The sequence below is a fragment of the Saccopteryx leptura genome, chromosome 1 (genome assembly GCF_036850995.1).
Source record: "Saccopteryx leptura isolate mSacLep1 chromosome 1, mSacLep1_pri_phased_curated, whole genome shotgun sequence".
NCBI lineage: Eukaryota > Metazoa > Chordata > Mammalia > Chiroptera > Emballonuridae > Saccopteryx > Saccopteryx leptura.
Genome location: NC_089503.1, coordinates 199,810,875 through 199,838,531, shown reverse-complemented (window position 1 = coordinate 199,838,531; position 27,657 = coordinate 199,810,875). Strand labels below are relative to the sequence as shown.

The 27,657-nt window shown below is 40.8% G+C and overlaps 1 protein-coding gene across 2 annotated transcripts in view; it reads right to left on the bottom strand.

Moving 5' to 3' along the window:
- Positions 1 to 27,657, bottom strand: part of AFG2A (AFG2 AAA ATPase homolog A) — a 278,970-nt gene that overhangs the window by 221,789 nt on the left and 29,524 nt on the right. For both annotated transcript variants that reach the window (XM_066384859.1, XM_066384866.1), the window contains exon 10: positions 19,112 to 19,266. In XM_066384859.1, the coding sequence (XP_066240956.1) occupies positions 19,112 to 19,266 (155 nt within the window). The remainder of the gene's footprint in view (positions 1 to 19,111; positions 19,267 to 27,657) is intronic.

Genomic DNA, 27,657 nt, shown 5'->3' with positions numbered 1-27,657 from the left:
TTTAGATACTAGAGCTGATGTATCTGTTATTGCTAAGCTACATTGGCCTCCTTCCTGGCCCACTTATGCAGCAGCCACAGAATTACAAGGTATAGGGCAGAGTAAATCCCCGCAACAAAGTTCTAGTTTTCTACATTGGGAAGAAGAAGAAGGTCATTCTGAATTTTTTAAGCCTATGTGCTCCCTAGATGGCCAGTTAATTTGTGGGGTAGAGATGTTTTGAAAAATATGAGCGCGTTGCTTGTCAGTCCTAATGGTTTAGTCAGTACTCAGATGCTTGATCGGGGATTTTTGCCCACCAAGGGTCTAGGGAAAAAACAGCGAGGAATTCTCACCCCCATAGAAGTGGCACCCAATACCAGAAGGTGTGGATTAGGATATCAAAATTTAGCATAGGGGCCTTGGTAGCTCCTGCTACCTCAATAATACATTGTGCAGACCCAATTACTTGGAAATCAGATAATCCTGTATGGGTAGACCAACGGCCCTTTTCTCAGGAGAAACTTAGGGCAGCTGCTCAATTGGTTCAAGAGCAGCTACAGCTTGGGCACATTGAACCATCTAATAGCCCATGGAATACACTTCCATATTTTGATCTTGTTGCCTCCTGGATTATCAAGGGGCATAGGCAACCCTTACAGCTTATAGGTTTTGAGCCTCAAAATTATTGTTGTTCCTTTTTTCAAAGGATCAACAATAATGGCTCTGCGAAACTTCCACTAAATGGCAAATCGCTCTTGCAAATCAATGGACAACTTTATACTGAAACTGTCAACTTAAAATCAGTTCAAAGACTAGAATTATATGCCATATCATGGCTTTTCAGCATTTGCCATATTCCCCCTTTAATCTATATACAGACAGCAAATATTTACTTATGGTGTTTCCACTATAAAGACTGCGGTCTTAGGGACAAATGCTGATGAACTATTTCAGCACTTCCTCCTTCTTCAAAGACTTGTATGTCAACATAGAGCTCCATGATTTATAGGACATACTTGAGCTCACTCCATGCTCCCTGGAGCTTTAGCACAAGGGAATGCCCTTGTTGATCAAGCTACCCAAAAGAAAATTATTTGGAGCAACCATGACAGATCGAGCAATTCAGTATCATCTCCAGAACGCTGCAGCCCTGTGTAAACAGTTTCAACTTTCTCAGGAAGCAGGACAGCAGATTGGGAAATCCTGTCCAAGGGGTCCTATACTACAATCTGTCCCTTAATTTGGAGTTCACCCTCAAGGACCCCTACGAGGATAACTATGGCAAATGGATGTTACTCATATACCTTCATTTGGCAAACAGTCTTATGCCCACGTTACAGTGGATACATATTCTGGATTTATAGTAACTTCTGTCAGAACAAGAGAGGCTGCTAAGCATGTTATAGCTCATTGTCTGTATGCATTGTTCTATTATTGGATTTCCTAAACTGCTTAAACTGACAATGCTCCTCCATATGGAACAAAAGCATTTACTGTATTTTGTCAAACCTTTCAAATTATGTGTATTTCTTACAATCTTTAAAGTCAAGGTATTATTAAAGTGTACCCAGCAAATATTTTAAGGTCAGTTTAAAAAAATTTAAAAGGGGGGAGTCAAATCCTGGAACTCACACGGGCCTGCCATATCATGCGTTTTACTTAAAAATTTTTAAATTTCTTTTGAATGCTGATGAACAGGAGACACCAAATCTTTTTCGCCTGCAAACTACTACCTTCTTTATTTGATCCAGCTAATAACAGTTTTGTCTTTTTCCAAATAGCTCCAGATATATGGAAAAGATTTATATAGGCGGATGAGGAACCTCAAACCCCTCAGCGAGATCTTCTGAGAATGGCTTTTAAGATACCTAGAGGCAGAAAAAGCCCAATAGAGATCAGGGGAACTACCAGCTTTTAGGATACGCCCTTAAAGGCTACCACACCCCAAAGGGGTCTCATAGGATGCCATCTGGGTCCTGCTTCAATAGTGGAAAGGAAGGTCATTGAGCTAAAGCCTGCCAGGCTTACACGCCTCTGCTGTGAGGAAACAGGGACACTGGAAGGTAGGCTTCCCCCTCGTTCCTCTAAGGGAGGGTTCAGTCTCTTCCAGCCCTGCTCCAGCCACCGATGACCTAACCTTGCCCAGAATGCTGGGGTTTGCCACTGAAGGCTGAAATTGCCCAGGGCCGTCGGCCCCATCTACGACACTGTGGACGAGCCTAGGGTATTTCTTCCAAGAAGCAGGTAAACTGATCCCATTTGCACAAGGTCCACTTAACTATGTCTTGCCTGAATAGTCAGATTTTTTATTCTTCCCTCGAAGATCTCTGTTGTGAGTGTTGATAGTCCTATTTTCTGCTGCTTTGTTTAATATATAGTGTTTCCTTTATTCCTCCTACCTCAATGCCCCACTCATATTTCAGGCTGGGACCTACTCCTAATTTAGAGCTCTCTTTCCCCCTTTTGCCAACTTCTATTATGAATCTACCTTTGCCACTCAGCTTAGTGTATCCCAAGGTTCTTTTTACCAAGCCACAGTCTCAGAGCTCCAGGGAAAAGCAACCTGGTCTCATCTCTCCAGGCAGAGGAGAACAGAAGCTCCATCTCCACACATGCTGCAGATGGCTTTTCCAGTCTACCTGAATCATTAGCAGCTACAAGCAGCGGTCATTGGGACTTGGACTTGAGCTGCAAAGTATAGAATTGTGACAACAATTTCAGTGCCATGCGGACTTTTCCTGGACTCCTGCTCCTTGTGACAGCTCCTAACAGACTGAACTGGGGTTGGGTTGCATTTATCAGGGATTTGGCCAAGTTGGACTTGGTGAACTTGTTAAGGACACTACTCTTTTATGGATTCTTGCTGTATTGGCCAAGAGTTTGCTTAAAGGCTTTAATCACTGTAAAAAAAAAATAGAAGACTGGATAAAGAAGATGTGGCACATATACACCATAGTATACTATTCAGCCATAAGAAATGATGACATCGGATCACTCACAACAAAAGAGTGCAATCTTGATAGCATTATACGGAGTGAAATAAGTAAATCAGAAAAAAAAGAAGAACTGCAGGATTCCACACATTGGTGGGACATAAAAACGAGACTAATAGACATGGACAAGAGTGTGGTGGTTACGAGGGGGGTGGCGGGGGGAGGGAAGGAGGAAGAAGGGGAGGAGGAGGAGGAGGGTCACAAAGAAAACTAGATAGAAGGTGACGGAGGACAATCTGACTTTGGGTGATGGATATGCAACATAATTGAATGAGAAGATAACCTGGACATGTTTTCTTTGAATATATGTACCCTGATTTATTGATGTCACTACATTAAAATTAATAAAACTTTATTTAATAAAAAAAAAAGAAAGGAATTATTCAAGTTAAAAAAAATTCAGATATCCCAATATACGGAGTGAAATAAGTAAATCAGAAAAAAAAGAAGAACTGCAGGATTCCACACATTGGTGGGACATAAAAACGAGACTAATAGACATGGACAAGAGTGTGGTGGTTACGAGGGGGGCGGCGGGGGGAGGGAAGGAGGAAGAAGGGGAGGAGGAGGAGGAGGGTCACAAAGAAAACTAGATAGAAGGTGACGGAGGACAATCTGACTTTGGGTGATGGATATGCAACATAATTGAATGAGAAGATAACCTGGACATGTTTTCTTTGAATATATGTACCCTGATTTATTGATGTCACTACATTAAAATTAATAAAACTTTATTTAATAAAAAAAAAAGAAAGGAATTATTCAAGTTAAAAAAAATTCAGATATCCCAAGAAACATAGCAAATACAATAAAGTTAAAGACAAATATTTAATAATCAGTTTAATGCTTATATTGAAACACAAATTTAATTTCTAAAATATCACTATATTACCATCACATGTTAATAAGTTCACCATGAGTTGTCCTCAGAGAGCCAGTTATGTATGAAGTCAAACCTTATCTATGTTGAGATAACGGCATATTATCTAAATACGCCTCCCTTAGCCCTGGCCAGATAGCTTGGTTGCTTAGAGCATCATCCAGAAGCACAAAGGCTGCCGATTCAATTCCCAATCAGGGCATATAAAGGAATGGATAAATGTCCCTGTCACTCTTTCTCCCCCTTTCTTCTCTCTCTAAAATCAATAAAATAAATATAAATAAATAAGACTCCTCTCTTATATCACAAAACTTTATAACCTTTTTTTTTTTTTTACAAAACTTTATAACTTAATTCAATTTAAAAATGGTTAATCATTTCTTTTTTTTAATTTTTTTGTACTTTTCTGAAGTGAGAAGTGGGGACGCACTCACACAGACTTCCGCATGAAACCAACCCGGATCCACCGGGCATGCCCACCAGGGGGCGATGCTCTGCCCATCTGGGGCGTTGCTCTGTTGCAACCAGAGCCATTCTAGCGCCTGAGGCGGAGGCCATGAAGCCATCCCCAGCGCCCGGGCCAACTTTGCTCCAATGGAGCCCTGGCTGTGGGAGGGGAAGAGAGAGATAGAGAGGAAGGAGAGGGAGAAGGGTGGAGAAGCAGATGGGAGCTTCTTCTGTGTCCTGGCCAGGAATCGAACCTAGGACTTCAACACGCCAGGCCAACACTCTACCTCTACGCCAACTGGCCAGGGCCTAGTTAACCAGTTCTAAAATGAGCTTTTAAAAAACTACTTTTGCTAAATGAACAAAGTACAGGGGAAAAAAAATCTCATTTAAAAAAATGGAAACTTTATAAACAAAAATACAAAAATATAATCATTATAAAAAGCAATAAACTCTCATCATGAAAATGATAGTGTCACCAAAAAAGTTCATGTTATTAAAATATTTTATATTTTTTCTAATTTACCAAATGCCTTGAATAATTGGACCAGCAGAAAACGCTTTGTTTAAGGAAACTGCTTTGTAACCCCTGCCGTTCAGACCATCGCACAGAACTGGGAAGAGACAAAGGAATAGGCTGGGAAAAGAGGCACAGAGGAAAGGGGGTTTCTACTGACTAGCCCCCACTCCCCAGCGCTAAAGAAGCAACATGTTTCTCAAGTGAATGTGAAATCAACCACTTGCACTACGTGACCAAATTCCCACAAACTAAAAGAAATCACATAGCCAGTTGGCTCAGTGGTAGAGCGTCGGCCTGGCGTGCATAAGTCCCGGGTTTGATTCCCGGCCAGGGCACACAGGAGAAGCACTCATCTGCTTTTCCACCGCTCCCCCTCTCCTTCCTCTCTGTCTCTCTCTTCTCCTCCCGCAGCCGAGGCTCCATTGGAGCAAAGATGGCCCGTGCGCTGGGGTTGGCTCCTTGGCCTCTGCCCCAGGCGCTGGAGTGGCTCTGGTCGCAACAGAGCGATGCCCCCTGGTGGGCAGTGTCGCCCCCTGGTGGGCATGCCGGGTGGATCCCGGTCGGGCGCATGTGGGACGGGAGTCTGTCTGACTGTCTCTACCTGTTTCCAGCTTCAGAAAAATACAAAAAAAAAAAAAGAAATCACATAAAAGTCCAGAAAAAAATAGTTTTATATAGTAAAAATTTTTAAGTGAATTTTGTTCTAATTCTTCTTCTTTGGGAATTTGTGGTAGGCATGACTGATAATCAAACGAAAGGGCTCGTTTATATATAAAACTATGCATCACCAGGGCAATCCCAACATAGTGCCCCATACATTACAGATGTTCAAGGTTTGGTAATGGGATAAATTAATGGGCAGACATATACTTCTCTGTATTATCTTACAAATAAAGCAGCAGAAGGGTAGAAATGGCAGATGGCAGGAGGAAAGCCTGGTAGGAGGTGAGATGAGAAAACCAGAAGGAGTGAGGAATAAAGCAGTATGTGTGTTGAGAACTAGTGAAAGGTATCGTCAACCTGTGAAGCGTACATGGGCACACATGTGCCTGGAATGATGTTTTCCGGCCCAGATCTGTCCAAGGAAGTATAAAATCAAACCCTTTCCGTTGATCTCCTCTGATGGTTGGCTGACAATAAATGTTTGCATATACAGGAAGAAAGATCCTCTCCTGCCAAAACTGGCCAAAGAGATGCTCATATTTTAGTTCAGTAGGAGGCAAAGAGAAGAAACCCCTCTCTCTCTACCGGAAAGCTGAGCCAACTGATAGAAGCGGATTCCTAAGCGGCTCTGACTCTGTGTCCTGAGATACAGGCCAGAAAGGAAGTTCCCACATGGAACAAATAACCAATGTTAGCCAGAAAGCCGACATGCTGGGGCAGGAGAAGTGTCACTGATGTTTGGTTTGAGGGCAGGAAGTGTGAGGCGAAAGCTGTGCCAGAGTACTGAAGATGTCAAAAAACAATCCTTCCAGCACAGGCTTAGTAATGGTCAGTATTTAGAAAAAGAAGAGTTTTCCTTATGCAGCAGTCCCTTGACACACAAGCACTTTAAATCACTAGCAATTTGAGAGATGAGCTGTCACTCACGGGATTTTTTGCGTTAAGTCACAAACGGATATTTGAATCACGAGTGTTGGGCAAATGAGTTTGTAAAATTTGTGTTTTTAAGTTTGCTCACTTTTATTGTTAAAAACAGCACTGGGCAGCCATGTGTTTGCCTGCCCTCAGAGCAGGGCAGTTGATTGCAAATTGCGACTGCCTTCCTGCTTGGGAAGGGCCATTGTTATGCTAATGTTGGCTGGAGGAGAGGTTTTGGCACCACAAAAGTTTTAAAAAGAGGAGGAGGAGGAGGAAGAGAAGCCAAGATGGCAGAGTGAGAGCAGAGAGGATGCAGAGTGCTGAAGGAGGAGCCAAGATGGCAGGGAAAGAGAGGAGACAAGAGGGCAGCGTGCTGAAGGAGAAGCCAGTGTGTGCAGAGAAGAGAAGGGAGAAGGTGTGCAGATGGGGAACCAGAGGTGACTGAGCTGGTGGGGCCTTGATTCTAGGAAAAACCGGAGAAGATTCTCCTTGCTTTGGAACCACAGAATGTGTCAGTGGCTTTGGAAGCCCTGTGTTTGCTCGTTGGCCAATACAAGTCTTGAATAAAGAATGGCCCACCATTTTTTGGCTCCACTGTTTACCATCTGCCCAAACAATTGGAACCTGCATGTGTATGGCCACGACGGCCACGACTACTGGCCATACAATTGGCGTAGTTTGTGGCAGGATTTGGATCAGATTGGTACGGGGCCGCCAACACCCTTGAGGGGTGAGGTAGAGGACTAGCTGGGTTTTTTTAAAGATTTTATTTATTGATTTTAGAGTGAAATGAGAGAGAGAATGTGAGAGGGGAACAGGAAGCATCAACTTATAGTAGTTGTTTCCTGTACGTGCCTTCATTGGGCAAGCTCAGGGATTCAAACTGGCCATCTCAGCATTTCAGGTTGACACCTTATTTACCAAGCCAACACAAGCCAGGCAGGACTGGCTGCTGTTATGGCTCCCGATGGCTGTCCTTTTGGGGACCGTGGGATGGCTGATTTTTATAGCCCTGCGAGAGGAAACCAAGAGCTCTGTGCAAGAGGCTGCAAACTGAGGAGTGGAAGGAGTTGGAATGGCCATGGGAGAAAGATGCAGATCCTGGAACTGAAGCAAGTGATGGAGAAGGCCGACCAGGTTCATGAGTTGCTCCTGGAAATGGAGCAGTCTCTGGATTACAGGTTCATGAGTTGCTGTTTGCCTGGGAAGTTGCCGAGAGCCGGCAGCCTAAGCTGGAGCCGTGCAACGGAGTGGCTCTGAGTCAGCAGGAACAGGCGTTTCCAGCTCCTCTTCTGAGGATGAGGAGACTGGGCGGAAGCTGCCATCTGCAGACTCCAGAAGGTAAAAGCCCAGCAGCAAAGAGTACCTACTAAGCCCCTGGTAGGTTTGCTGTGATGGGGGACATAGGGTGTATGGCAGCATGCTCTCTGGAGCAGAAATGGAAATGTTGGCCACCATTGCCATGTGATCCCCCTTAGGGCAGCATCTTAATAGCTGCCAAGAAGGCAGGGATGAGGGGGAGGCCTGAAGCCCATGTGCATGGACTGACTTTTGGACTGTGACCAGAGGGGACATCAGCTCCCTTCTTGGATGGACATGTGGCTTTTGGACAATATGAGAGACCCTGATGAAGGAGGGAGCAGGTCTGGTTGAAACTGTATGACTTATGCTGTTGCTGTTATTTGTTTGTGTGATGTGCCTAATTCCTTGCACAGGAATGCCTGTGGTGTGAATTGCAAAGTGAGCAAAAGGGTGGAATGTCGGGCAAATGAGTTTGTAAAATTTGTCTTTTTTGAGTTTGCTCACTTTTATTGTTAAAAATGGTGCTGGGCAGCTGTCTGTGAAATTGCTAATTACCTTCCTGCTTGGGAAGGGCCATTATTATGCTAATGTCTCCTCCCCCTCCATCAGCATCTTTGCCTGACCATGAATACACTTCATAAACAGTTTATTTCTTTACATTCTCTCTTATTATGTATGTATTTGTTATTTATAAAGTACATTTCCTTATTTAAAAGCATATATAAAACAAATTCATGTGTTTTGGGGGGGCTAGAACGAATTAATTGCATTCCCATTAATTTAAATGGGGAAATTTGATTTGACACACGATCAAGTTGAGTCACTAACTCAGCCATGAAACGAATTAAACTCATGTGTCAAGGTAGGTGCTACTGTAATTAAAGCTTGTGCTGGGATGCTAAATGTGTACACATAATAGCTAGGGGTATGAATGTTAGAGGCACAGGGCTAGTTTGAGAACCAGGCTTGAAAGATGACGCCACAGAAAATTCTGGAGGAAGAAGCTGTCTAGAATAATTAGACATTTACCTTAAGCATATACTGAGTTCAATGAGAAAGGTCAAGCAAGCCTCAGAGAACTGCACAAGCAAAAATTAACTATCTTGTAGTAAAAGTTGTCTGGCTTTTCTCTTTTATAACTTCTGTTAAGTGCGGGGCTTCATGTATTATAGGTGTCAGCAAGAGGTCAGACTCCCAAAGGTATATTTGGCAGAGGTTTTAATAGCAAATATCCATTCATATACTCATTTATTTATTCACTCAGATATATTCATCTTACTGCAAAATGCTGTTGTTTAGTGAGGCTTTAAGTGCTTAGTGAGGCTTTAGGAAAGGCAGAGCACAGAATAAGGGACGCAGAATGCACCAGACTGACGTGGCCTCTACAGCGTGGAGCCTAGAGTCTGTAAGGAACAGTAGACATTAAACAAACACATTAATCATGACATAATTAGAAAAAAATACAGGATACTACAAGAGCACATAACAGGCCAAGAGGTTGCTAGAGGGTTAAGTTCAGCTTTCCAGGCAACCTGGCATTTAAGCGGGACCTGAGAGCTGAGTGGGAGCGGGAGGCTAAGGAGAATGAACGAGACTGAAGCATTTAGACCCTAATATTGGCTTTCAGGTTCACTTCGGCGGTGATACGGAGGGACCTGACTACATTTTACTCTGCCTTCTCTGGCAAAAGAGACCTGTTGAAGCTTCCTTCCCTGTTCCGGGACTTGATCAGTTCCTGCTCTGCTTCCGGCTGCCTCTCCCTATTATCTACTGCTAACCCTAAAGTTGAGCACATCAGAGACTCTGCACCACTGAAAAGAGAAGCTACAGATCAGGTAAAAGTGAGGAACTGTAGCCTCTGCAAACAGTTTGCTTGTAGGCAGCACACCAGCCTAAATTCTGGTTGAGTACTCATGAAGGGCTGGAAGGGTTTTAAATTAGATAATAAAAGATTCAAAATTAATATTATATCTTTGTTAAGCTGAGATGGGAATGAATTCTACCTCTTGACCTTCTTCCCCAAATCTCATAATCCCAGTCTAACACCCCCCAAAAAAACAAACAGTCAAACTCAAATTGAGGAGTATGCTTCAAAACTATCAAGGCTATTAAAAAACAGAAAAGAGTAAGAAACACTGTCACAGCCCAGAGAAGTCTAAGGAGACATGATAACTAAATGTAACGTGACCGCCTACATGGGATCTTGCAATAGACAAAAGTTATTAGGGGAAAACTAATAAAATCCAAATAAAGTACCTACCAACACCCCACTGTGTGTCTACAGCCCTAGACATTACAGCAACCTTTATTTCAGGCTTTTACATTTACCTATAACTTGCTCTTGGTCTTAGAGTAGAGGTCTAGAGGTCTCCCACACCCGGATTTTCAGATGAAGTTTAATGAATCTACCCTGTTTTCCCCATTTTACCATCATATCCCGGTCTACCTTAGAGCATTAATAATTTTATTGCATGAAAACCAGAAAGGTCATTCTTAATACATTTTAAAACAACCTATAAGAAACAAAACAAAACATCCAAACAAGAAATAAAAAAAACTGCGGCCCTAGCCAATTGGCTCAGTGATAGAGTATCGGCCTGGTATGTGAATGTCCCGGGTTCAATTCCTGATCATAGCACACAGGAGAAGCAACCATCTGCTTCTCCACCCCTCACCCCCACCCTTCTTTCTCTTTCTTTCTCTCTCTCTCTCTCTCTCTCTCTCTCTCTCTCTCCACCACCTGCAGCCATGGCTCAATTAGTTCGAGCACATCAGCCAGGGTGCTGAGGATGGCTCTGTGGAGCCTCGGCCTCAGGAGCTAGAAATAGCTCAGTTGTGAGCATGGTCCCAGATGGGCAGAGCATTGGCCCCAGACTGGAGTTGCTGGGTGGATCTGGGTCAGGGCACACACGGGAGTCTATCTCCCCTCCTCTCACTTAGAACAGAAAAAAAGAAGTAAAACAAACAAACAGAAAACTGCAATGCTTTTCTCTGAAGAGTATATGAAATTCTGACATAGCAATTTTAACATGGGACACTGGGACATGTCCCAGCTTGTGACCTGGATAGATATCATTAAATATGAAACTTAAAAAAAATTGACAAATAGACCCTCTGCCTCTGGCCAAGAAGTAAAATAAGGTAAGATCCATCATCTTGTCTTAAAAAAACAAAATAACACTGACCTAAAAAACTGACAAAATATATAAAGTATTTAGGACACTGTCCATCAGGCAATGAAGGATAACGATCGTTGAGAAAGAAAACCAATGAGGTGAACCTTAAACTTGCATGCAACTAACTGCCCGGCAGTAGGTCACATGTGGCAGCGAAGGAGGGGGGACACCCAGGCAGGAGCCCACAGGCTCCCTGAGACGCCAAGATGAAGTCATGAGTATGCTGGCCTCACAGTGCAGAGTGTGAGAGATAATAGAGGAATAAATAAAGAGAACTCTTAATACCTGCAGAGGATCTCCGTCTAATACTCAGTTATCAATACGTGTATGTGAGGAAAACCAGGAGGCCAGGAAGGAAAGAAAATGAGGCCAGAGATATGAAAGAAACAGAAGAAACCATGCCTGCTCCCAATAGCCAGAGCGGAACCCCATAAGTCACAGGCATCAGGTAAGAAATAAAGGCCAAATTTTTTTCCAAATTTGATTAAAACTAAAAACCCACATATAAAGAAGGATCAATGAACCAGCAGAAGAAACATGAGGAAAAGTACCCAGACACATGATAACTAAATTGCTTAAAATCAGCGATAAAGATTAAATCTAAAAAGCAACCAGAGGGAAAATATATATTATCTATGGAAATCAAAGAAAATGGAGACAGAAGATTTCTTTTCAGAAATAATGCAAGAAAAAATAAAGTGGAGCAAAACCAGTAAAGAAATGGGGGGCAGAGTGGGAAGCATTATCAACTTAAATCTTTACCCAATGAAAATATCTTTCTAAAACAAAAAAAATGAAGACTTTTTTTCATACAAAAACTGAAAGAATTCAAAACCAGCATACCTGCCTTACAGGAAATGTTAAAGGAAGCCCTCTGGGAAGAAAGAAAATAACACTAGATGAAAACTTGAATCTAACAAAAGACCTGAAATGGTACCTACACTGAGTAAATGTAATTTTTTTTTATTACTTAAATAATAAGACCCTTTAAGTTAGTGAATTGATATGTGAATTATATCTAAATAAATTCCAAAGAAGACACCCATAAGAAACTGCAAATTAAGAGTTTGCCATTTAAAAGGGTGTTTGACTTCACCAAAGTTAACCATGATCAGAGCTGAGGATAGAAACTGATGAATCTTTCACCAACTTTTGTATCTCCTCCTTTCTGCACCTATAGAAGAAGCCTGAGGAAAATAAAGGCATGAAAAGAAAAGTGGAATGAAAGAGTTAAACCAATAAAATGTGTAATAAGGCTCAAACGACAATCTTGATTCTGGCACAGAGTATTTCCTGATTAAAAGTATTCTACTTTCCCAAATGTGCTTTCCTGTTCAATTGTTATGACTTAAAACTATAAAAATGTACAAGAAAAGCTGGCAGAGAAGACTTGGATCTTGCGAGTGATAGAAGACACTCTTCTGTCTAGACAACAAGAACCCAAATCAAAAGAAACTGAATTCAAAAGCCCTGCCAAGAACCAATATGGAATTAATAGAATTTCCACAGGTTGTACTATCTATTCCAAAGAAAGCAATCTGTTATTTAGGAAAGCATCACAGAAGCCCTCAATCCTTTGCAACTGTAAAATATAAAGAAAATATAGAACACTGTGCTGTTTATAAAATACAGAAACCCAAATAAATTCCTTCTAACTATCCTGAGGGTACATGAGGAATGAACTGTAATTATGGTTGATTAAGCTTTTTAAATTAAATCTCTGCACCAGAAAAGTAATGCTAATGAGTTCATCCTATGAAATTCAACTGGCTTGTCACATTCTGAAGATCTCCTCTCATCTGAAAAGGTACCAAATTAAAACGTTATCACTAAATTTTAAATACGTACTTAGTGAAACAGCCTTTTGATTATCTGTATCATTAGAACAGAGGTTGGGAAACTTTTTGGCTGAGAGAGCCATGAATGCCACATATTTTAAAATGTAATTCCGTGAGAGCCATACAACGACCCGTGTACGTTACACATTATCCAATAAAAATTTGGTGTTGTCCCAAAGGACAGCTGTGATTGGCTCCAGCCAACCGCAACCATGAACATGAGCAGTAGGAAATGAATGGATTGTAATACATGAGAATGTTTTATATTTTTAATGTTTTGGTTTTTTTTATTAAAGATTTGTCTGCGAGCCAGATGCAGCCATCAAAAGATCCACATCTGGCTCACGAGCCATAGGTTCACGACCCCTGCATTAGAAAGTTTCTAAAATGGGAGTAAATATGGAGAGTCTGTTTAATGACAGGTGGGATACACTCCATGTGAGTGCCCACTGCCTGGAAGTTTAGCCTGGACTGAAGTTTATAAAGGGATCTGCGCCACAGTCAGCCCCGAGGCTCTGGCTGCAGTTCACCTGGAAGCCCTACCTTTTTACTGGCTTTTAGCTTATTCTGAACCAAATGACCAAATTCTGAAAACCTGAATCCAAATGCAGTGTCACAAGTATAAAGATGTATCATTTTACCCTGGCCAGGTAGCTCAGTTGGTTAGAGTGTCGTTGACATGCCAAGGTTGGAGGGTCAATCCCTGGTCAGGTCAGGGCACATATGCAACTCAACCAATATATGCAAACAACAAATCAATCTCCCTCTCTCTCTCTCTGTCTCTGTCTGCTCCTTTCCCTCCTCTTTCTCTAAAATCAATTAAAAAAAAAAAAGAGGATTATTTCCAAATAGTGAGGGTCAACCTAAAACTACATAGTTAAATAGGGAAAACCTGAGGGTTGGGGAGATTAAGATGCATAAATGAATTGAATTTGATGGCAATTAATTTGTATATATTTGGTTAACAATGCCATTTATCAGTGATAATTACTAGGGTATATATACAATACATTGACCTATTGCAAAGATAATGTACAAAAACAACTATTAAAGGCATATTTTCTTTATCTTAATGAGAATTTTTAATAGGTTAAAGAAACAACAGTTTCTGCAGGAAATATAAAGAAGTATTCTATATCCTTCCAGAGTAGACAGCTTAGCACTAATTATAGGCATCTCAATTACAAAAATGTTATATTCATCAAACAAATAGTAAGGGTTAAAATTCACTAAAGAAATCCGCTGCTTTATAAAATATGAAGAATCTGAAGAAATGTTACATATGCGTAATAACAGACTATACTGTACTCTGTTGTAGAAGAAAGATGGCATATTTTCTCAGATGTATCTGAAAGAGACCAACTAATGTGGTTTTTTCATGAATAACTATAGTTGTTCATTCATTCATTCAACAAATACTGACTGGACATCCTTTATGTGCTAGTCATGTGCTAAGTACTAATGATAAAAATAAAAAGAATCTGCTCTCGTGAAACTTAAACTCCATTTAAAAATATCATCCAGCTATACATTTTATCTAAAAATTTAACATTTTTATCAGAAGAAGATATACAATTGAGTTATTTTCCATTTTTGTTTTTTAAAACTTTATGCATCTAAAAATTATCCAGTAGTATTCCTCATAATAAAGAGTATCTTTTCAGTCAAGAAAATAAACTCTAGTGGAAAGTTAAAAAGGAAAGACTAAAGTGAAAAGAAGATTTTGCTTAATCTCTTTGTAATTTAAAATTTTTATCATGATTATAAACCAAAACCATCTTTCTGATTTAAGAGAAAAAAAGACCTTGATATTTGTCACAAGCTTTAAGAATCATATATATTTTAATTTGGTAATTTGACTTCTAGGAACCATAATTGCAAAGATTTGAACACAAATATGCTTACAGCCATTTTAGAAAAAAAAATAATTTTTTTTTTTGTTGTTGTTGTTGTTGTTGTATTTTTCTGAAGCTGGAAACGGGGAGAGACAGTCAGACAGACTCCCGCATGCGCCCGACCGGGATCCACCCAGCACGCCCACCAGGGGCGAAGCTCTGCCCACCAGGGGGCGATGCTCTGCCCCTCCGGGTCATCGCTCTGCCGCGACCAGAGCCACTCTAGCGCCTGGGGCAGAGGCCAAGGAGCCATCCCCAGCGCCCAGGCCATCTTTGCTCCAATGGAGCCTTGGCTGCAGGAGGGGAAGAGAGAGACAGAGAAGGGGGGGGGGGGTGGAGAAGCAGATGGGCGCTTCTCCTATGTGCCCTGGCCAGGAATCGAACCCGGGTCCCCAGCACGCCAGGCCAACGCTCTACCGCTGAGCCAACCGGCCAGGGCAAAAAAATAATTTTTTTTAAGGTGAGAGGAGGGACGATAGTGAGACAGATTCCCACAGGCAACAGGACTGGGATCCACCCAGCAACCCCCTCCCCCCAGAGCCTGGGGGCTAATGTTTGCATCAAAGAAGCTATCCTCAGAGCCTTGGCTGCAGGAGGGAAAGAGGGAGAGAAGGGGGCAGAGAAAGACTTCATTTCTCTTGTGCCTGGACCAGGAATCGAAACCAGGACACCCATATGCTGGGCCAATGCTCTATCCACTAAACCAAACGGCCCGGGGCCAGAAAAAATTTTTTTAAAAACCTAAATATTTGAGAATGGAAGGATAAAACAATTATGGTTTATCCACATAAATCTATTTTGCAGTCATTGAAAAGATGTTAGTCAATAAATTTTAAATACAATGTTTACCATATAATTTTAAGTGAAAAAAACCAGAATATAAAATTATTCCCTAAGATTAACTATATTAAAATATCTGTTGGCACAGAAAATCTTAAAAATATATTGAAAATATAAAAAATTTAAGTTATCTCTGGGTGAAAAACTGAACTTTCACAATACACATTAGAATATCAAAGATTCAAAGAATTTCTGTATTTGAAGAAAGACATTTGACTTTAATCACCAATTAATTGTAAAATACATTTGACTTTTCATACATCTACTGGTATAATCACCATTTCAGAACGTCCAAAAAAAGGAAACATTAATTTAAGTATATGGTTTACACTTATGGTCTTCTGAAATTAATAATGTATTATAACTGGCAACATTCCCATTTTAAGACATTTCTTTCAAACTTAAATATAACTAGGCAAGTGTGATTTCGAGGTTTAAATTTCACACATTAAAATCTTTTCTCAGAAGATGTTGAACGCTCAATTTATTATTAAAAACTGTTCACAATTAACTAGCTACTTGAAAAAGTTTTTCATTAAACTTTCTGCAGAAATAATTTGGAGATATTTTTGTAGATGTAGGTAGCCAGAAATCAGAAGGGTGAAGTTTAAGAATCCAATTATAGAAATGTTGACTTCTCAGGAAATTTTTTATAATCTGAAGTGAGCATAAAAAGCAATATAAGAAAGTCCTTTGACCAGGCTAACCACACAGCAGCTCATGAGTAACATCACAGGACACCATGGCCCAAGGCCAAACTATAAAGTGCCAAATGGAAAATGGCACAAGTCCATTAATTGTAAATACTGTATCAAAAGAAAATAAAGGAAAAAAATCTTTCATTAGCGCAATTAAAAATGCAGTTATAGTACCAGTTCCTGTGATGAATAAATCAGTTCAGCAGGTCCAAGAGCTGACAGCCACTGTTTAAACACATTCTCCAGTGGCAGCAACTTTAAGTTCAAAACTTTACTGTATGTTTCCCTAGTCCCTAAAGTTTTTTAAACACTCAAGTATTTTTGGATGATGTAGTTGATTCAAAACCCTATCATCTGAAATTTTCATGTGTAGCATTTGATGGTTAGACGTCTACTTGACCTATTATACCATGCAACACTAGTCAATAAAATAAAAATAAATACTGCAAATAAAAGTACTCATACCAATATACCCAAACTTTAGACCATAAATTAGAAAGGAAATTTCTACTAACCCAACATCAATCACTCATTATTTCATAACCCCATTTGTCAAATTATTCCTACTAAACTAGCAGGTTCTGCTACAGAGCTTCTGAAAAACCCCAAAGGTAGGCTTAAGTAACTTCAATAGTGAATTTGAAAATGTTTCCAAAAGAACTCAGAATGACATTAAAGTAGCCTAAAATAGCAGCCAGTCCTTGGGAATTTTCCTATCTCTAGGGAAATTTCCCACCTAAATTTACAAAACATTGTGTTCTATAAGACATTAACAAGTGTCTATATCGCTTTAGCCTTTGCTAAGTATGCTAAAATTTAGTAGCTAAAAACAACAAACATTTATTATTTCTGACAATTATCAAGGTTTACTGGTTGTTCTTCCAGCTTGGGCCAACTTCAGTTGGGGTAAGATAGCCTAGCACAGCATCACAGGTCTGACAGCCGGCTGGATGGCTGGACGGAGGGGGTCTCACTCAGCTCATATCTGCTCCACGTGGTCTCATCTCCCGAGGAAGCCAGCACAGACTTCTTCACACGGCAGACGTAGGGTTTCCAAGAGCAGCAAGAAAGGCAAGCCCCAAGTGCTCTGAGCCTGTTGCATCACAATTGTGACTATCCTATCGGCCAAAGCCAGTTCACAGCCAAGTACAGATTCCAAGGATAGAGAACTTGACTCTTATCTCTTTATGGTGGGGCTACAAAGATTCTGTGCTAAGGGCAAAAACACAGACAGTGATGGGAAACACTTGTGTCCTTTTTTGCAATCTACCACATTGCACAATGAACGAAGTCTCAGTTCCACATGGTCCACAGCCAAATAAGTTTCCATAGAAGCTCTTCTGACACTTCATAATACATACTATTGTGTTAAAAGACTGAGAAGTCCTGCAGCAAAGAAATACACTTGATTGTATTTAAATCAGCATTTCCCAAACTTATTTGGCCATAAAATACATTTTTCAAGGAATGGTCACTTTTAACAGTGAAAACAAACCTGCTGATTTCTTCTCAGTGTATTGTTTCACACAGGCTATCTACTCCATTGACTTGCCACCGTTTGAGTCTTTCAGTTTTTGTTTTTTTAGCTTGCCACAATTAAAAATCATTAGTTAATAACCAGGAAAACCGGGCAAAGGGTTCAAAACTCTGTGGGATTCTCTAACAAGGCTCTAACCGAATAATCGTAACGTTAGAGCTTCAACACAAGTGCCTCGGCAGCAACAGGACTACCTCAGCAGAGAAAATGAAGGGGGGATCCTGTGCAGGCCGAGGGAAGGAACGGTCCCGAGATTCCATCCTTCCATCAGGAAGTGTCAGGGAGCAGTCTGCCCCTCCTCAGGCTGCACCAACCCACGCCGTGTTCCTTACAATCCAATCCAGCCAAACGGCGCGTCCTCTACCTCACCGCAGTGCAGGACACACTGCCAATGTTTTGTTTCGATATCTATTTTCTAGAAACATTAATATATTCAAAGAAAACTAAAAGGCCCTTTTTTCCCTGATTAACAGGCCTACTTGGGATATAACAGATGACCCACACAGGAAAGGTAACTTGTCCCTGGCCTAGACTGAGAACTTTGCAAAGACTAAGATAATGTCTATGTAAAAGAACTCCCCCAATCAGTCATCATTAGTAGAAGTCATCATAATTATAAGATGTTTTTGCTCTAAATTAGCCTAGTTGACATTTTCTTATAAAACCAAATATGCAATTAGTGTACAACCCAGCTAATATACTCCTGGGCATTTATTCCAGAGAACTGAAAATGGAAGTTCACACAAACCCTGTAAAAGAATGTTCACCTCAGCTTTACTTGTAGGAGTCCCAAACTAGAAACAGCCCAGATGTCCTCCAAAACCAAGACGAGTGGTTTAACTAGAGTATACACATACCATGGACGACTCCTCAGCAACAGACAGGGACAAACTATTGATACACAACAATCTGGACGGATCTCCAAGGAAATAAGCTAAGTGCAACAACCTCACCGCAAACTGCTGTCCACTGTGCGCCTCCATTAATAAAGCATTTCAGAATAACAGAATTTGAGGACAGGTGCAGGGACAAGGTGGGTATGATTATAAAAGGGCAAAGCAGGAGAGCATGCTGGTGATAGAAAACCCTCTACATGCAATAAAACTGCATATAGGTCTAAATATACAAATGTGCGCGCACACATAAACAATTTCAAGTAACACTGGGAAAGTCAGAGGAAGGTTACATAATGATTACCACACTATAAAGATCCTGCTTGATATACTGCACTCTAGTTTTGCAGAAGTTACCACAGGGAAACAATACACAGTATCTCCCTATAGCATTTTTTACAACTGCACTGAATCAGCAATCATCTCCAGAAAAATTTCAATTAAAAAATATTTTTAAGTTTAGCCTAGGAAGGTAGTTTTCCTGGAGTTATATCGAAGTGTGGTTTGCATGTGGGTGCAAATGACTTACATTTGGGACATCAACTGCAACCTCCCTCATGGCACTGGGCCTGACGTCGTTCATCCCCTGCAAGAAATCCTTCAGAGTGATCTTGACCAGCCCAGCCACCTTGCTGTCAGGGAGGTGAGGCTGTTGGCTCAGAACCCTCCGCAAGGCGTAGAGACCTGCACAGAGAAAAGTAACACAAGATTTATCTTTCATCCCATAATCACAGACTGAACTATTGCCATTACCATTAAAAATAGTAACAAAACCCCCAAACCTCACACACAGGACAGCATTCAAATATATGGTGTGTGTAAGGGAGTGGGAGAACGAAGAGGAAGAGGAAAATGTGGAGATGCCGACAAAACTCCAAGTGCTTAGTCAAGCAAGAGAAATACAACAAACTGATATGACATGTGAAAAGACAGATACTTGACAAACGTTAAATACAACTTGTAAAACAACATCCACAATCAACGACCATAAAGGTTCATCAAAATAATTTGTTTGGAGAATTCCATTTAAAAAGGCAAAATTATTAAAATAATATATTTTTTGCATCTGGAGTTGTTAATATTTTCAAACCAGAGCACAAGTTTGGTAAAGAACTGGCAGAACATCGTAAAGGAAATATTCAGTTGTCAGTCTGGAAAGGTGGTTTTGGAATTCCAGAGGAAACGAGACTTGAGCATCATGTGCTGTTATAGAACGGAAGGGGCCTGGAAAGCGAGGTTGAGCAGGGAGTAGGGATGCGAGAATGGGAGCTGGAGGGTCAGGGTCAGGACAGCGTCGCCTAAGGGTCACAGTAAGAAATGGTGGTTTAAACAGAGAGAGACCATTACTAGGAAGAGATGGGAGGAATAGAATCATAGCAGTAAAATACTGCAGGAGCCAAAAAGGTAGTCCACGAAGAAAAACTGAGAAAAATCCAAAAGAACTGAAAGGGGACCAGGCTAACTTGGAAAGGAAAAGATGCTATGCCCTTTGTTTTTGTTACTTGTTCGGAGCTTAGACATTGACAGGAATGAATGTCCAGCCTCTTCCTCCCACAACTAAGGTGCCAGATTTCAAGCCCTCTGGTCTGGCAGAGTTGAGTCCAGAGGCCAGCACAGTCCCGGGTGTTCTGCGCCAGGCCCTTTGTAATGAGGTACTAGTGCATTTGTGTTCTAGCACACAAAGAACCTCCAATTTGAAGAATTTTAGCCTCAGAGACCTCTTAGAACTCCAGTCTGAATGTGTGAACTTGCCCTGGGACACAGCTAGCTCCATCATTTTCCATGTCTTTTGTCTACAATATTATGCATCAGTGAATTTTTCCAAAATTAAAATGATACCGTAATTGTCATTTTCGTTACTTTTGCTTATTTGAACTTTTATAGGGAAACAGAAGCTCTGATGTGAGGAAGGCAGACACAAACACACCCATACTGAGGGAGTTATCTTTCACTAATGGAAAAATAAAACAAAACAAAACAGTAAATAGTGAAAGACCCTCAGAAAATAGACCCACAGTACTCTTTTCCCAGAAACTACCAGTGTGAGTCTCATGTATATATGGAGGTCCCTGAGAGTAGGCCAACTGGGAAAAAAGCTACACAAGAGGGAATTGAGGACAATTTCACTATTTTTTGGGAATGTTTCTTACATCATCCTCTGCTATCTAAAATCTAGAAGTCATTTACTTAGCTCTGTCTTACAAATACCCATTTGGTGATTCTGCCTTGTAAAATGTTGAAAGACAACTCCTCACGTCTCTGGCATTTCTGCTTGTACTTTGAGCAGAGGTACCTGGGCCTCTAATCCAGACTCCGTTCAAGTATATTTCTATACAGGAAGGCAGAGGGCAGACATATTCACTGCCCATTACAAAAGACTTGGGTTCCCTAAATTCAGGGTTCTACTTCTACACTGACACCTTGGATGGACTAAGATGTCACCCAACCCTCTCTGTGTCACTCTGAAAACTGAGGCTCAGGGAACTGGTACAAATGTACTGCTCTGGCTAATTCTGCTGCTGTAAACAGTATTCTGTCCTGACTTTGGTCCAGGAATACTGTGTCTTCTGCTAGCCCTCGTGAAACTTACTAGCTTGCAAGTAGGGTACAATCTCCAACCCTTCACAGCTCTTGACACAAATATAATAATTTATGTTACATTAGATTGTTTTATTACCCAACATACCTTTAGTTAAATGGTGCAATAGCACAGAAAACTAAATAAATAAAACCTCAGTAATAAGGTGTTGTATTGTATTAATTAGGACTTTGGTGGCCTGAAAGAATTTAAGTAGTTGCCTAAAAAATCTTCCATAAATGGAAGCACTCAAAAGACCAGAAGACTTACTCTTCTTCATGTCCCAAGGAGCAATATTTGTCAGTATTTTTAATTCGGACCACACACCTCACTTTTACCGGTACTAAGATACTAAAAACTAAGACAAGGGAAGTGGTCTAATAATTTTCCAGCTACATTTATGTCATGTAGGCATAAACTCTGACAATAAAGGAGACCAATTATTTTCATTTGAAGAAGGAGTTTGGAAAGGGCAGGCTTGGTTTTAAAAAGGATATACAATATTATGAGTACATATTTATAAAAAAAACCTCTGTGCTTTCAAATGCAAACTACAGAATTGAGAGATGAGCAAACACTCGAAGTCTATGAGAATAACAAGAAAATAGCAGTAGTTTCCAGAGGAGACAGAAAAAGCAAAAGAATAAAGATGATGAGTTTTCAAAAATTAAGAAATAGTAAAGTACAAAGATTCTGTGATGAACTCAGCACAACTTACTATATTCAAATGGTAGGTAAACGTATTTACATGGAATATATGAAATATAACATGAACACTTCTGGATGCTACTACAGCTGCACTTAAAAGGACAGTAGCAAATATAATGCACATAACAGGAAAGAAAAAAGGATGAAGGTAAATGAGGTGCTTATCTTAGATCATGTGAGGGACGTCTAACCCAGTTTAGTGGGGATTGGTGACAGAGGACCCTGGCAGAAGTCATTTAGTATATTCCTTTATTTCATAAATGAGGAGAAACTAGGTGTGTCCAAGTTCAAGCACACAAGTTAAGCCTTGAAAAATGAGTTGATGTTAAACTGTTAATATGGAAATTAAGGCCAAAGAGGCAATAGAGTATTCCAGGCAGAGGAAACAGCATATATATATATATATATATATATATATATATATATATAGCCTAGGGATAAGAATGAGCATAAGATTTGAGACTATGAGGCCCTACAGAACACAACCAAAATCCTGTCCTTAAGAAAGCTCATTCATAGAGATAGGAAAGAACATGTTTAAAATAAATCTAAATCCTACATTAACTTGTCTGTAGATGTGATAAGATAAAGTATGATTGAGTGTCAGAAAGGAACAAAGAACAATGCGGAGGTTACAGATTTGTAAAAGCTGCCAGTCATGGGCCTTCAGATTTTAAATTACAGCTCCCTGGAGCCACCCTAGTTATGCAAGCATCCTCCATGGTCACCATCTGCCACTAGCTCTGGTGTCACTTTACATAAAGCTGGCTTTTTGGCCATCAGTTATCTCATTTATTAAATAGAAAGATGAAAGTCTATTTTCTCTAAATTATTTTTTCATATTTAAATACTGTGATACTAAACTTAAATTATTGTACATCAACTATTCCTCACAAGGACACACTAGGATCTATGCCAAAAAACTAAATTTTTAGAAATACAGTTTCATAGAGCAGAACAACCAGAGAAGCAAATGGACACCTGTATGTCATCTAGAAATACAGTTTAGAGCAAACAACCTATGACATTTCCTCTCCTTGCTAAGTTTAAAGTTAGTTTTTAAAATGTAAACAAAAACAGAAGCAAGTCTTTCATGTTCTTAAAAAACTGAAACAAAAAACAGGTATACCTAATTAAACAATAAATGTGCCATTTTGTTTTCATTATTTTATTTTCCAATGCTCTCAAAAGTTGAGGATAAAAAACAAGATGCAATGATGAAAAGCCAAAATGCCGCAGGCCAGCCTGACGCCAACACGTTCCTTCCGGTGTAGACGTGTCCCCAGGGCCACATCACTGTCCAGATACACTCCTTCCTGCTTTCCTTCCGGTGTAGACGTGTCCCCAGGGCCACATCACTGTCCAGATACACTCACTTCCAGACAAGAGCCAGGACTCTACATTCATGCTCTTCATGCTCTTCATAACCATTTGTTCCATACTCAATCAACAAAAACCATCAGCCACACACATATGGATTCCCACAATTCTACACTCAATGCTTGCTAAATTAGGATGTTATTTTTGAGTGCAATTAATTCCTTTATTAGAAACTAACAATGAAGGTCAACTGATTCCAGGAATAATAATGCTTTTTAGAATTATACCTACCCTACAGACAATTCTATAAACAAGTAACAGGAAACATGAGCATCTGGATCTCAGATTTGACTTGTAAAAGTTGAGCGTAAAATTTCCTACCAATCTACTCAGAAACATGAAGTCTGTAAGCAAGCGTTAAAAAAAAAATCTAAGACTCTCTTTTTATTTTTGTTTTGTTTTATTTCCTTTTTACTGAATTCACGGGATGACATTATTTAATAAAATTATATAGGATTCAGGTGTACAGATCTACAATACATCACCTGATACTGTGTGCTCACCACCCCAGTCAAGTCCCCTTCCATCACCACTCAGCCATCTCTGGTGCCCTCTTCTATGTTTCCCCTCTGCCAACACCAATACTGTCGTCTATGAGGGCTTCTGGTTTTTCCCTTAATCCCTGGACCTTTCTCACCCAGCCCCCACCCCCGCCCCTCTGACAGCTGTCAGTCTGTTCTCCATATCTGTGAGTCTGGTCCTATTTTGTTTGTTAGTTTATTTTGTTCATTAGATTCCACATATAAGTGAGATCACATGGTACTTGTCTTTCTGTGACTGGCTTATTCTACTTAGCAAGACTCACTTTTTAAAGTGTACTTTCCTCAAAATATCAGGACTCCAGGAAATCAGTTTTATCTGGAGTTTTTACTCTCCCTCGACTCAGTGTAAGTACAGACAAAGTCATAAGCATTACCTGACACATCACTGAAAGAGCTCCATTTCTCACTGCTCATTCACAGAAAAAACATCCAATAGGATACCCATTTAAAGCGACTGTCAAAAGTCACTTCATATGTAGCGGCGCACTTGCTGGAGGCACAGGCCTGAGACATGAAACAGGGGCCGAGACAGCACACACGGCTCGAGCTCAGACAGACCCGTCCCCATCTGTGAATGAGGGAACGAACTGCATGATTTCTGATGTTTCTCGCCCTAAAGCATTAGGGTTAAATCACTTCACCAACTTCAACAAACTCTTAAAAATACAGCTTTTAGTTTAAAATTTTTAATATCAATTTATTTACTTACCTGGTTTGTTAACATTATTAATATGCTGAGTTTAAAATAAAAAGATTAATTACAGCACACTTTTTATGTTAAGAGTGGCTGAATGGGCCCTGGCCGGTTGGCTCAGCGGTAGAGCGTCGGCCTGGCGTGCGGGGGACCCGGGTTCGATTTCCGGTCAGGGCACATAGGAGAAGTGCCCATTTGCTTCTCCACCCCCCCCCCCTCCTTCCTCTCTGTCTCTCTCTTCCTCTCCCGCAGCCAAGGCTCCATTGGAGCAAAGATGGCCCGGGCGCTGGGGATGGCTCCTTGGCCTCTGCCCCAGGCGCTAGAGTGGCTCTGGTCGCGGCAGAGCGACGCCCCCTGGTGGGCAGAGCATCGCCCCTGGTGGGCGTGCCGGGTGGATCCCGGTCGGGCGCATGCGGGAGTCTGTCTGACTGTCTCTCCCCGTTTCCAGCTTCAGAAAAATACAAGAGTGGCTGAACGTCTCCAGCTTGGCAGACCACGTGACACCCAGGTATGAGAGAAACCAGAAATAATGAAGGAACAAACATACAGCAGGCTGAACTGGAGGCTGGAGAGTGAGCCAGCTACGCTTCTGTTTTATTAATGGTAAAAAAAAAAAAAAAAAAAAAACTAACATAAAAGAAACCTGAAAAAGTAAGTGACAATTACTACCTGTTTCTACAACTTTCTTCTTTTTTTTAATCTTTCTTTTTCCTTTTTCTAAAGCTCTTATTTATTGATTTTAGAGGTCAGAGAGAAAAGGGGTGGGGAGGAGCGGGAGGCATCAAGTCATAGTAGCTGCCTCTCACATATGCCTTGACCAGGCAAGCCCGGAGTTTCGAACCAGCCACCTCAGTGTTCCAGGTCAACCCTTTATCCACTGTGCCACCACAGGCCAAGCACACAACTTCCCAGCATTCCCCAATTTACTGCTATCTAGCAGTGAGCCAAGGACTCCACTAGAACTACTCTCTCCAGGCAACCCATAAGCTCCCACTTAATGTCACTATGGTCGCTAATATTGTCAATCCTGGCTCCAATACTTATTTCCTGAGTGATCTTGGGAAAGTTCCTTAACCTCTCTGACCTAAGTCTCCTCATAGATAAAACAAAGAAACCCTGTAAGAGAGGCTGTAAGAAACGCATTAATGCATGTAATGTGCTTCAAACATGGCTTATACGTTGCAAGTACTGCATCAGTGCTAAACTACATTATTTCTAATTACTTCCTCCCTGAAATGCTCCCATATTTTGAGTCCCCCTTTCCTTAGGTTACCTTCCCATCTCTCTAGCCACTCCTGTCTCTAGACCAGATCTTCTCTAACAGCCCCACATTCAATGGTGATGCTTCTCCTCAGAAGCATTCTGAATCCCTCCCCACCTCTCACAAACGCCCAGCACTCTGTACCAGAATCACCTGTCACACTTCCCTCTGCCTCCTGGCCTCTGAGAGGACAGCACGATGGCTCTCAGTCATGGGGCAGCCCAGAGCCTACTGGAGGGCCAGGCTCAATAATGAGTGGATGTCTGAGCTCCACTCACTCTGGTACCTTCATTCACTTCAGGGGCTTCAGTCACCATCTCACTGCTGACAACTCCCAATCCGAATCTCTAACCACTACTGCTGTGGCCAACTCTGCACTTCACACATCTGCAGCTTGGACAAGAGAGAGGAGAGGGTGGGAGGGGCTGGGGTGGCAGCAAGAGACTGCAATGGCCTGGACAAGGCAATGAAAACAGTAAAACAATTTGCTTTCCATTTTTAAGAGCTCAAATTCTAAATAAATTTTGAAAATAGAGCTGACAGGATTTGATAAAGGAAAAGAGGAATCAAGAATAACTCTTAGAAATAACTTCTATTTAGATACAGTCATTTTAGTTTTCAACTGTTTTAATTAGGAAGAAAAACTTTTCTCAAGTTTTATACTTTTATAGTCTCTGCAAGATAATTCAAAATATTTTCCACTAGGGAAGCAAATGGTATACATCACTTGGGCTTAACCAAAGTAAAAACTACCACCTGCTTTTCTGAAAACCATTCAGTGCCAGCCATTTCAAATGAACAGCAAAAGTAATATTAAATACCCAATTCACTTACAACAACAAATAAAAAAATCCATCTCTTATACAATATGCCTAATAGTTATGCAAAAGGAAAAATGCCAATACCACAAATATAACTATTACTATATTTTGGAATTATAAAACAGAGGGGAAAATTCATGTCTGATGGGATCTCATAATGCATAGTTACTGCTTACCTATCCAGCTGCAACAATGCATAGATATGCTCCTTTATAACACGCATTAATTAGAATGGTAATCATACTATATGCATCCATTTAGTTTTGTTGTTCTACTGCAAGCCTGCAGAGGACTCACACGTGTGACTAGGGGGCAAGAAGTGGAAGACTGGAACTGACTATGGATAGCACACCAGCTGCCAAGTTCGGCAGGCAATCTAGAAGGAGGCACCCCATAATAAGCTGCATCTGTCTCAAGCCTGCATATTCTTACTGATGAGCAAGACCTTCACTGACCAAACAGTAAAAATCACTTCTCTAGCAAGGCAAAGGAAAGGGTTCTGCCAGAGTTCTCTGATATCTCTTGTACTAAAATAACCATGCAAATGTCAAAAAATACTAGGAATATTGCCAAATAAGCTCCTACCAGAGAAGTGCATAAATACAAGTAAAATACAAAAATTTTTTAAAGAAAGACCCTACTTAAGGGCCATAATGAACAATGACCACTGCTGCCAGACTTCTTTTTAAACCTCGTAAGAACTCTTTAAAAAGTCTGCCATCCCTAGTTAGCAGGTGAGGAAACAGAATTCAAGAGGTTCAATGGCTTGCCCAAAGACTCCTGGCTCGCTGATTGAGGGCAGTGCTAGGATAGAAACTGACATCGTCAGCTGTCCAGTAAGCTCTGCACTTTATTTAAAAATACTGAATTTTGCCTGACCAGTGGTAGCACAGTGGATAGAGCATCAACCTGGGACACTGCGGTCCCAGGTTCGAAACCCCGAGGTCACCAGCTTGAGCACAGGGTCACTGGCTTGAAGCCAGTGGTCACTGGCTCAGCTGCAGTCCTCAGATCAAGACACATATGAGAAGCAATTAATGAAAAACTAAAGCGCCACAAATACACAATAATAAAATAAAACCCTGAACTTT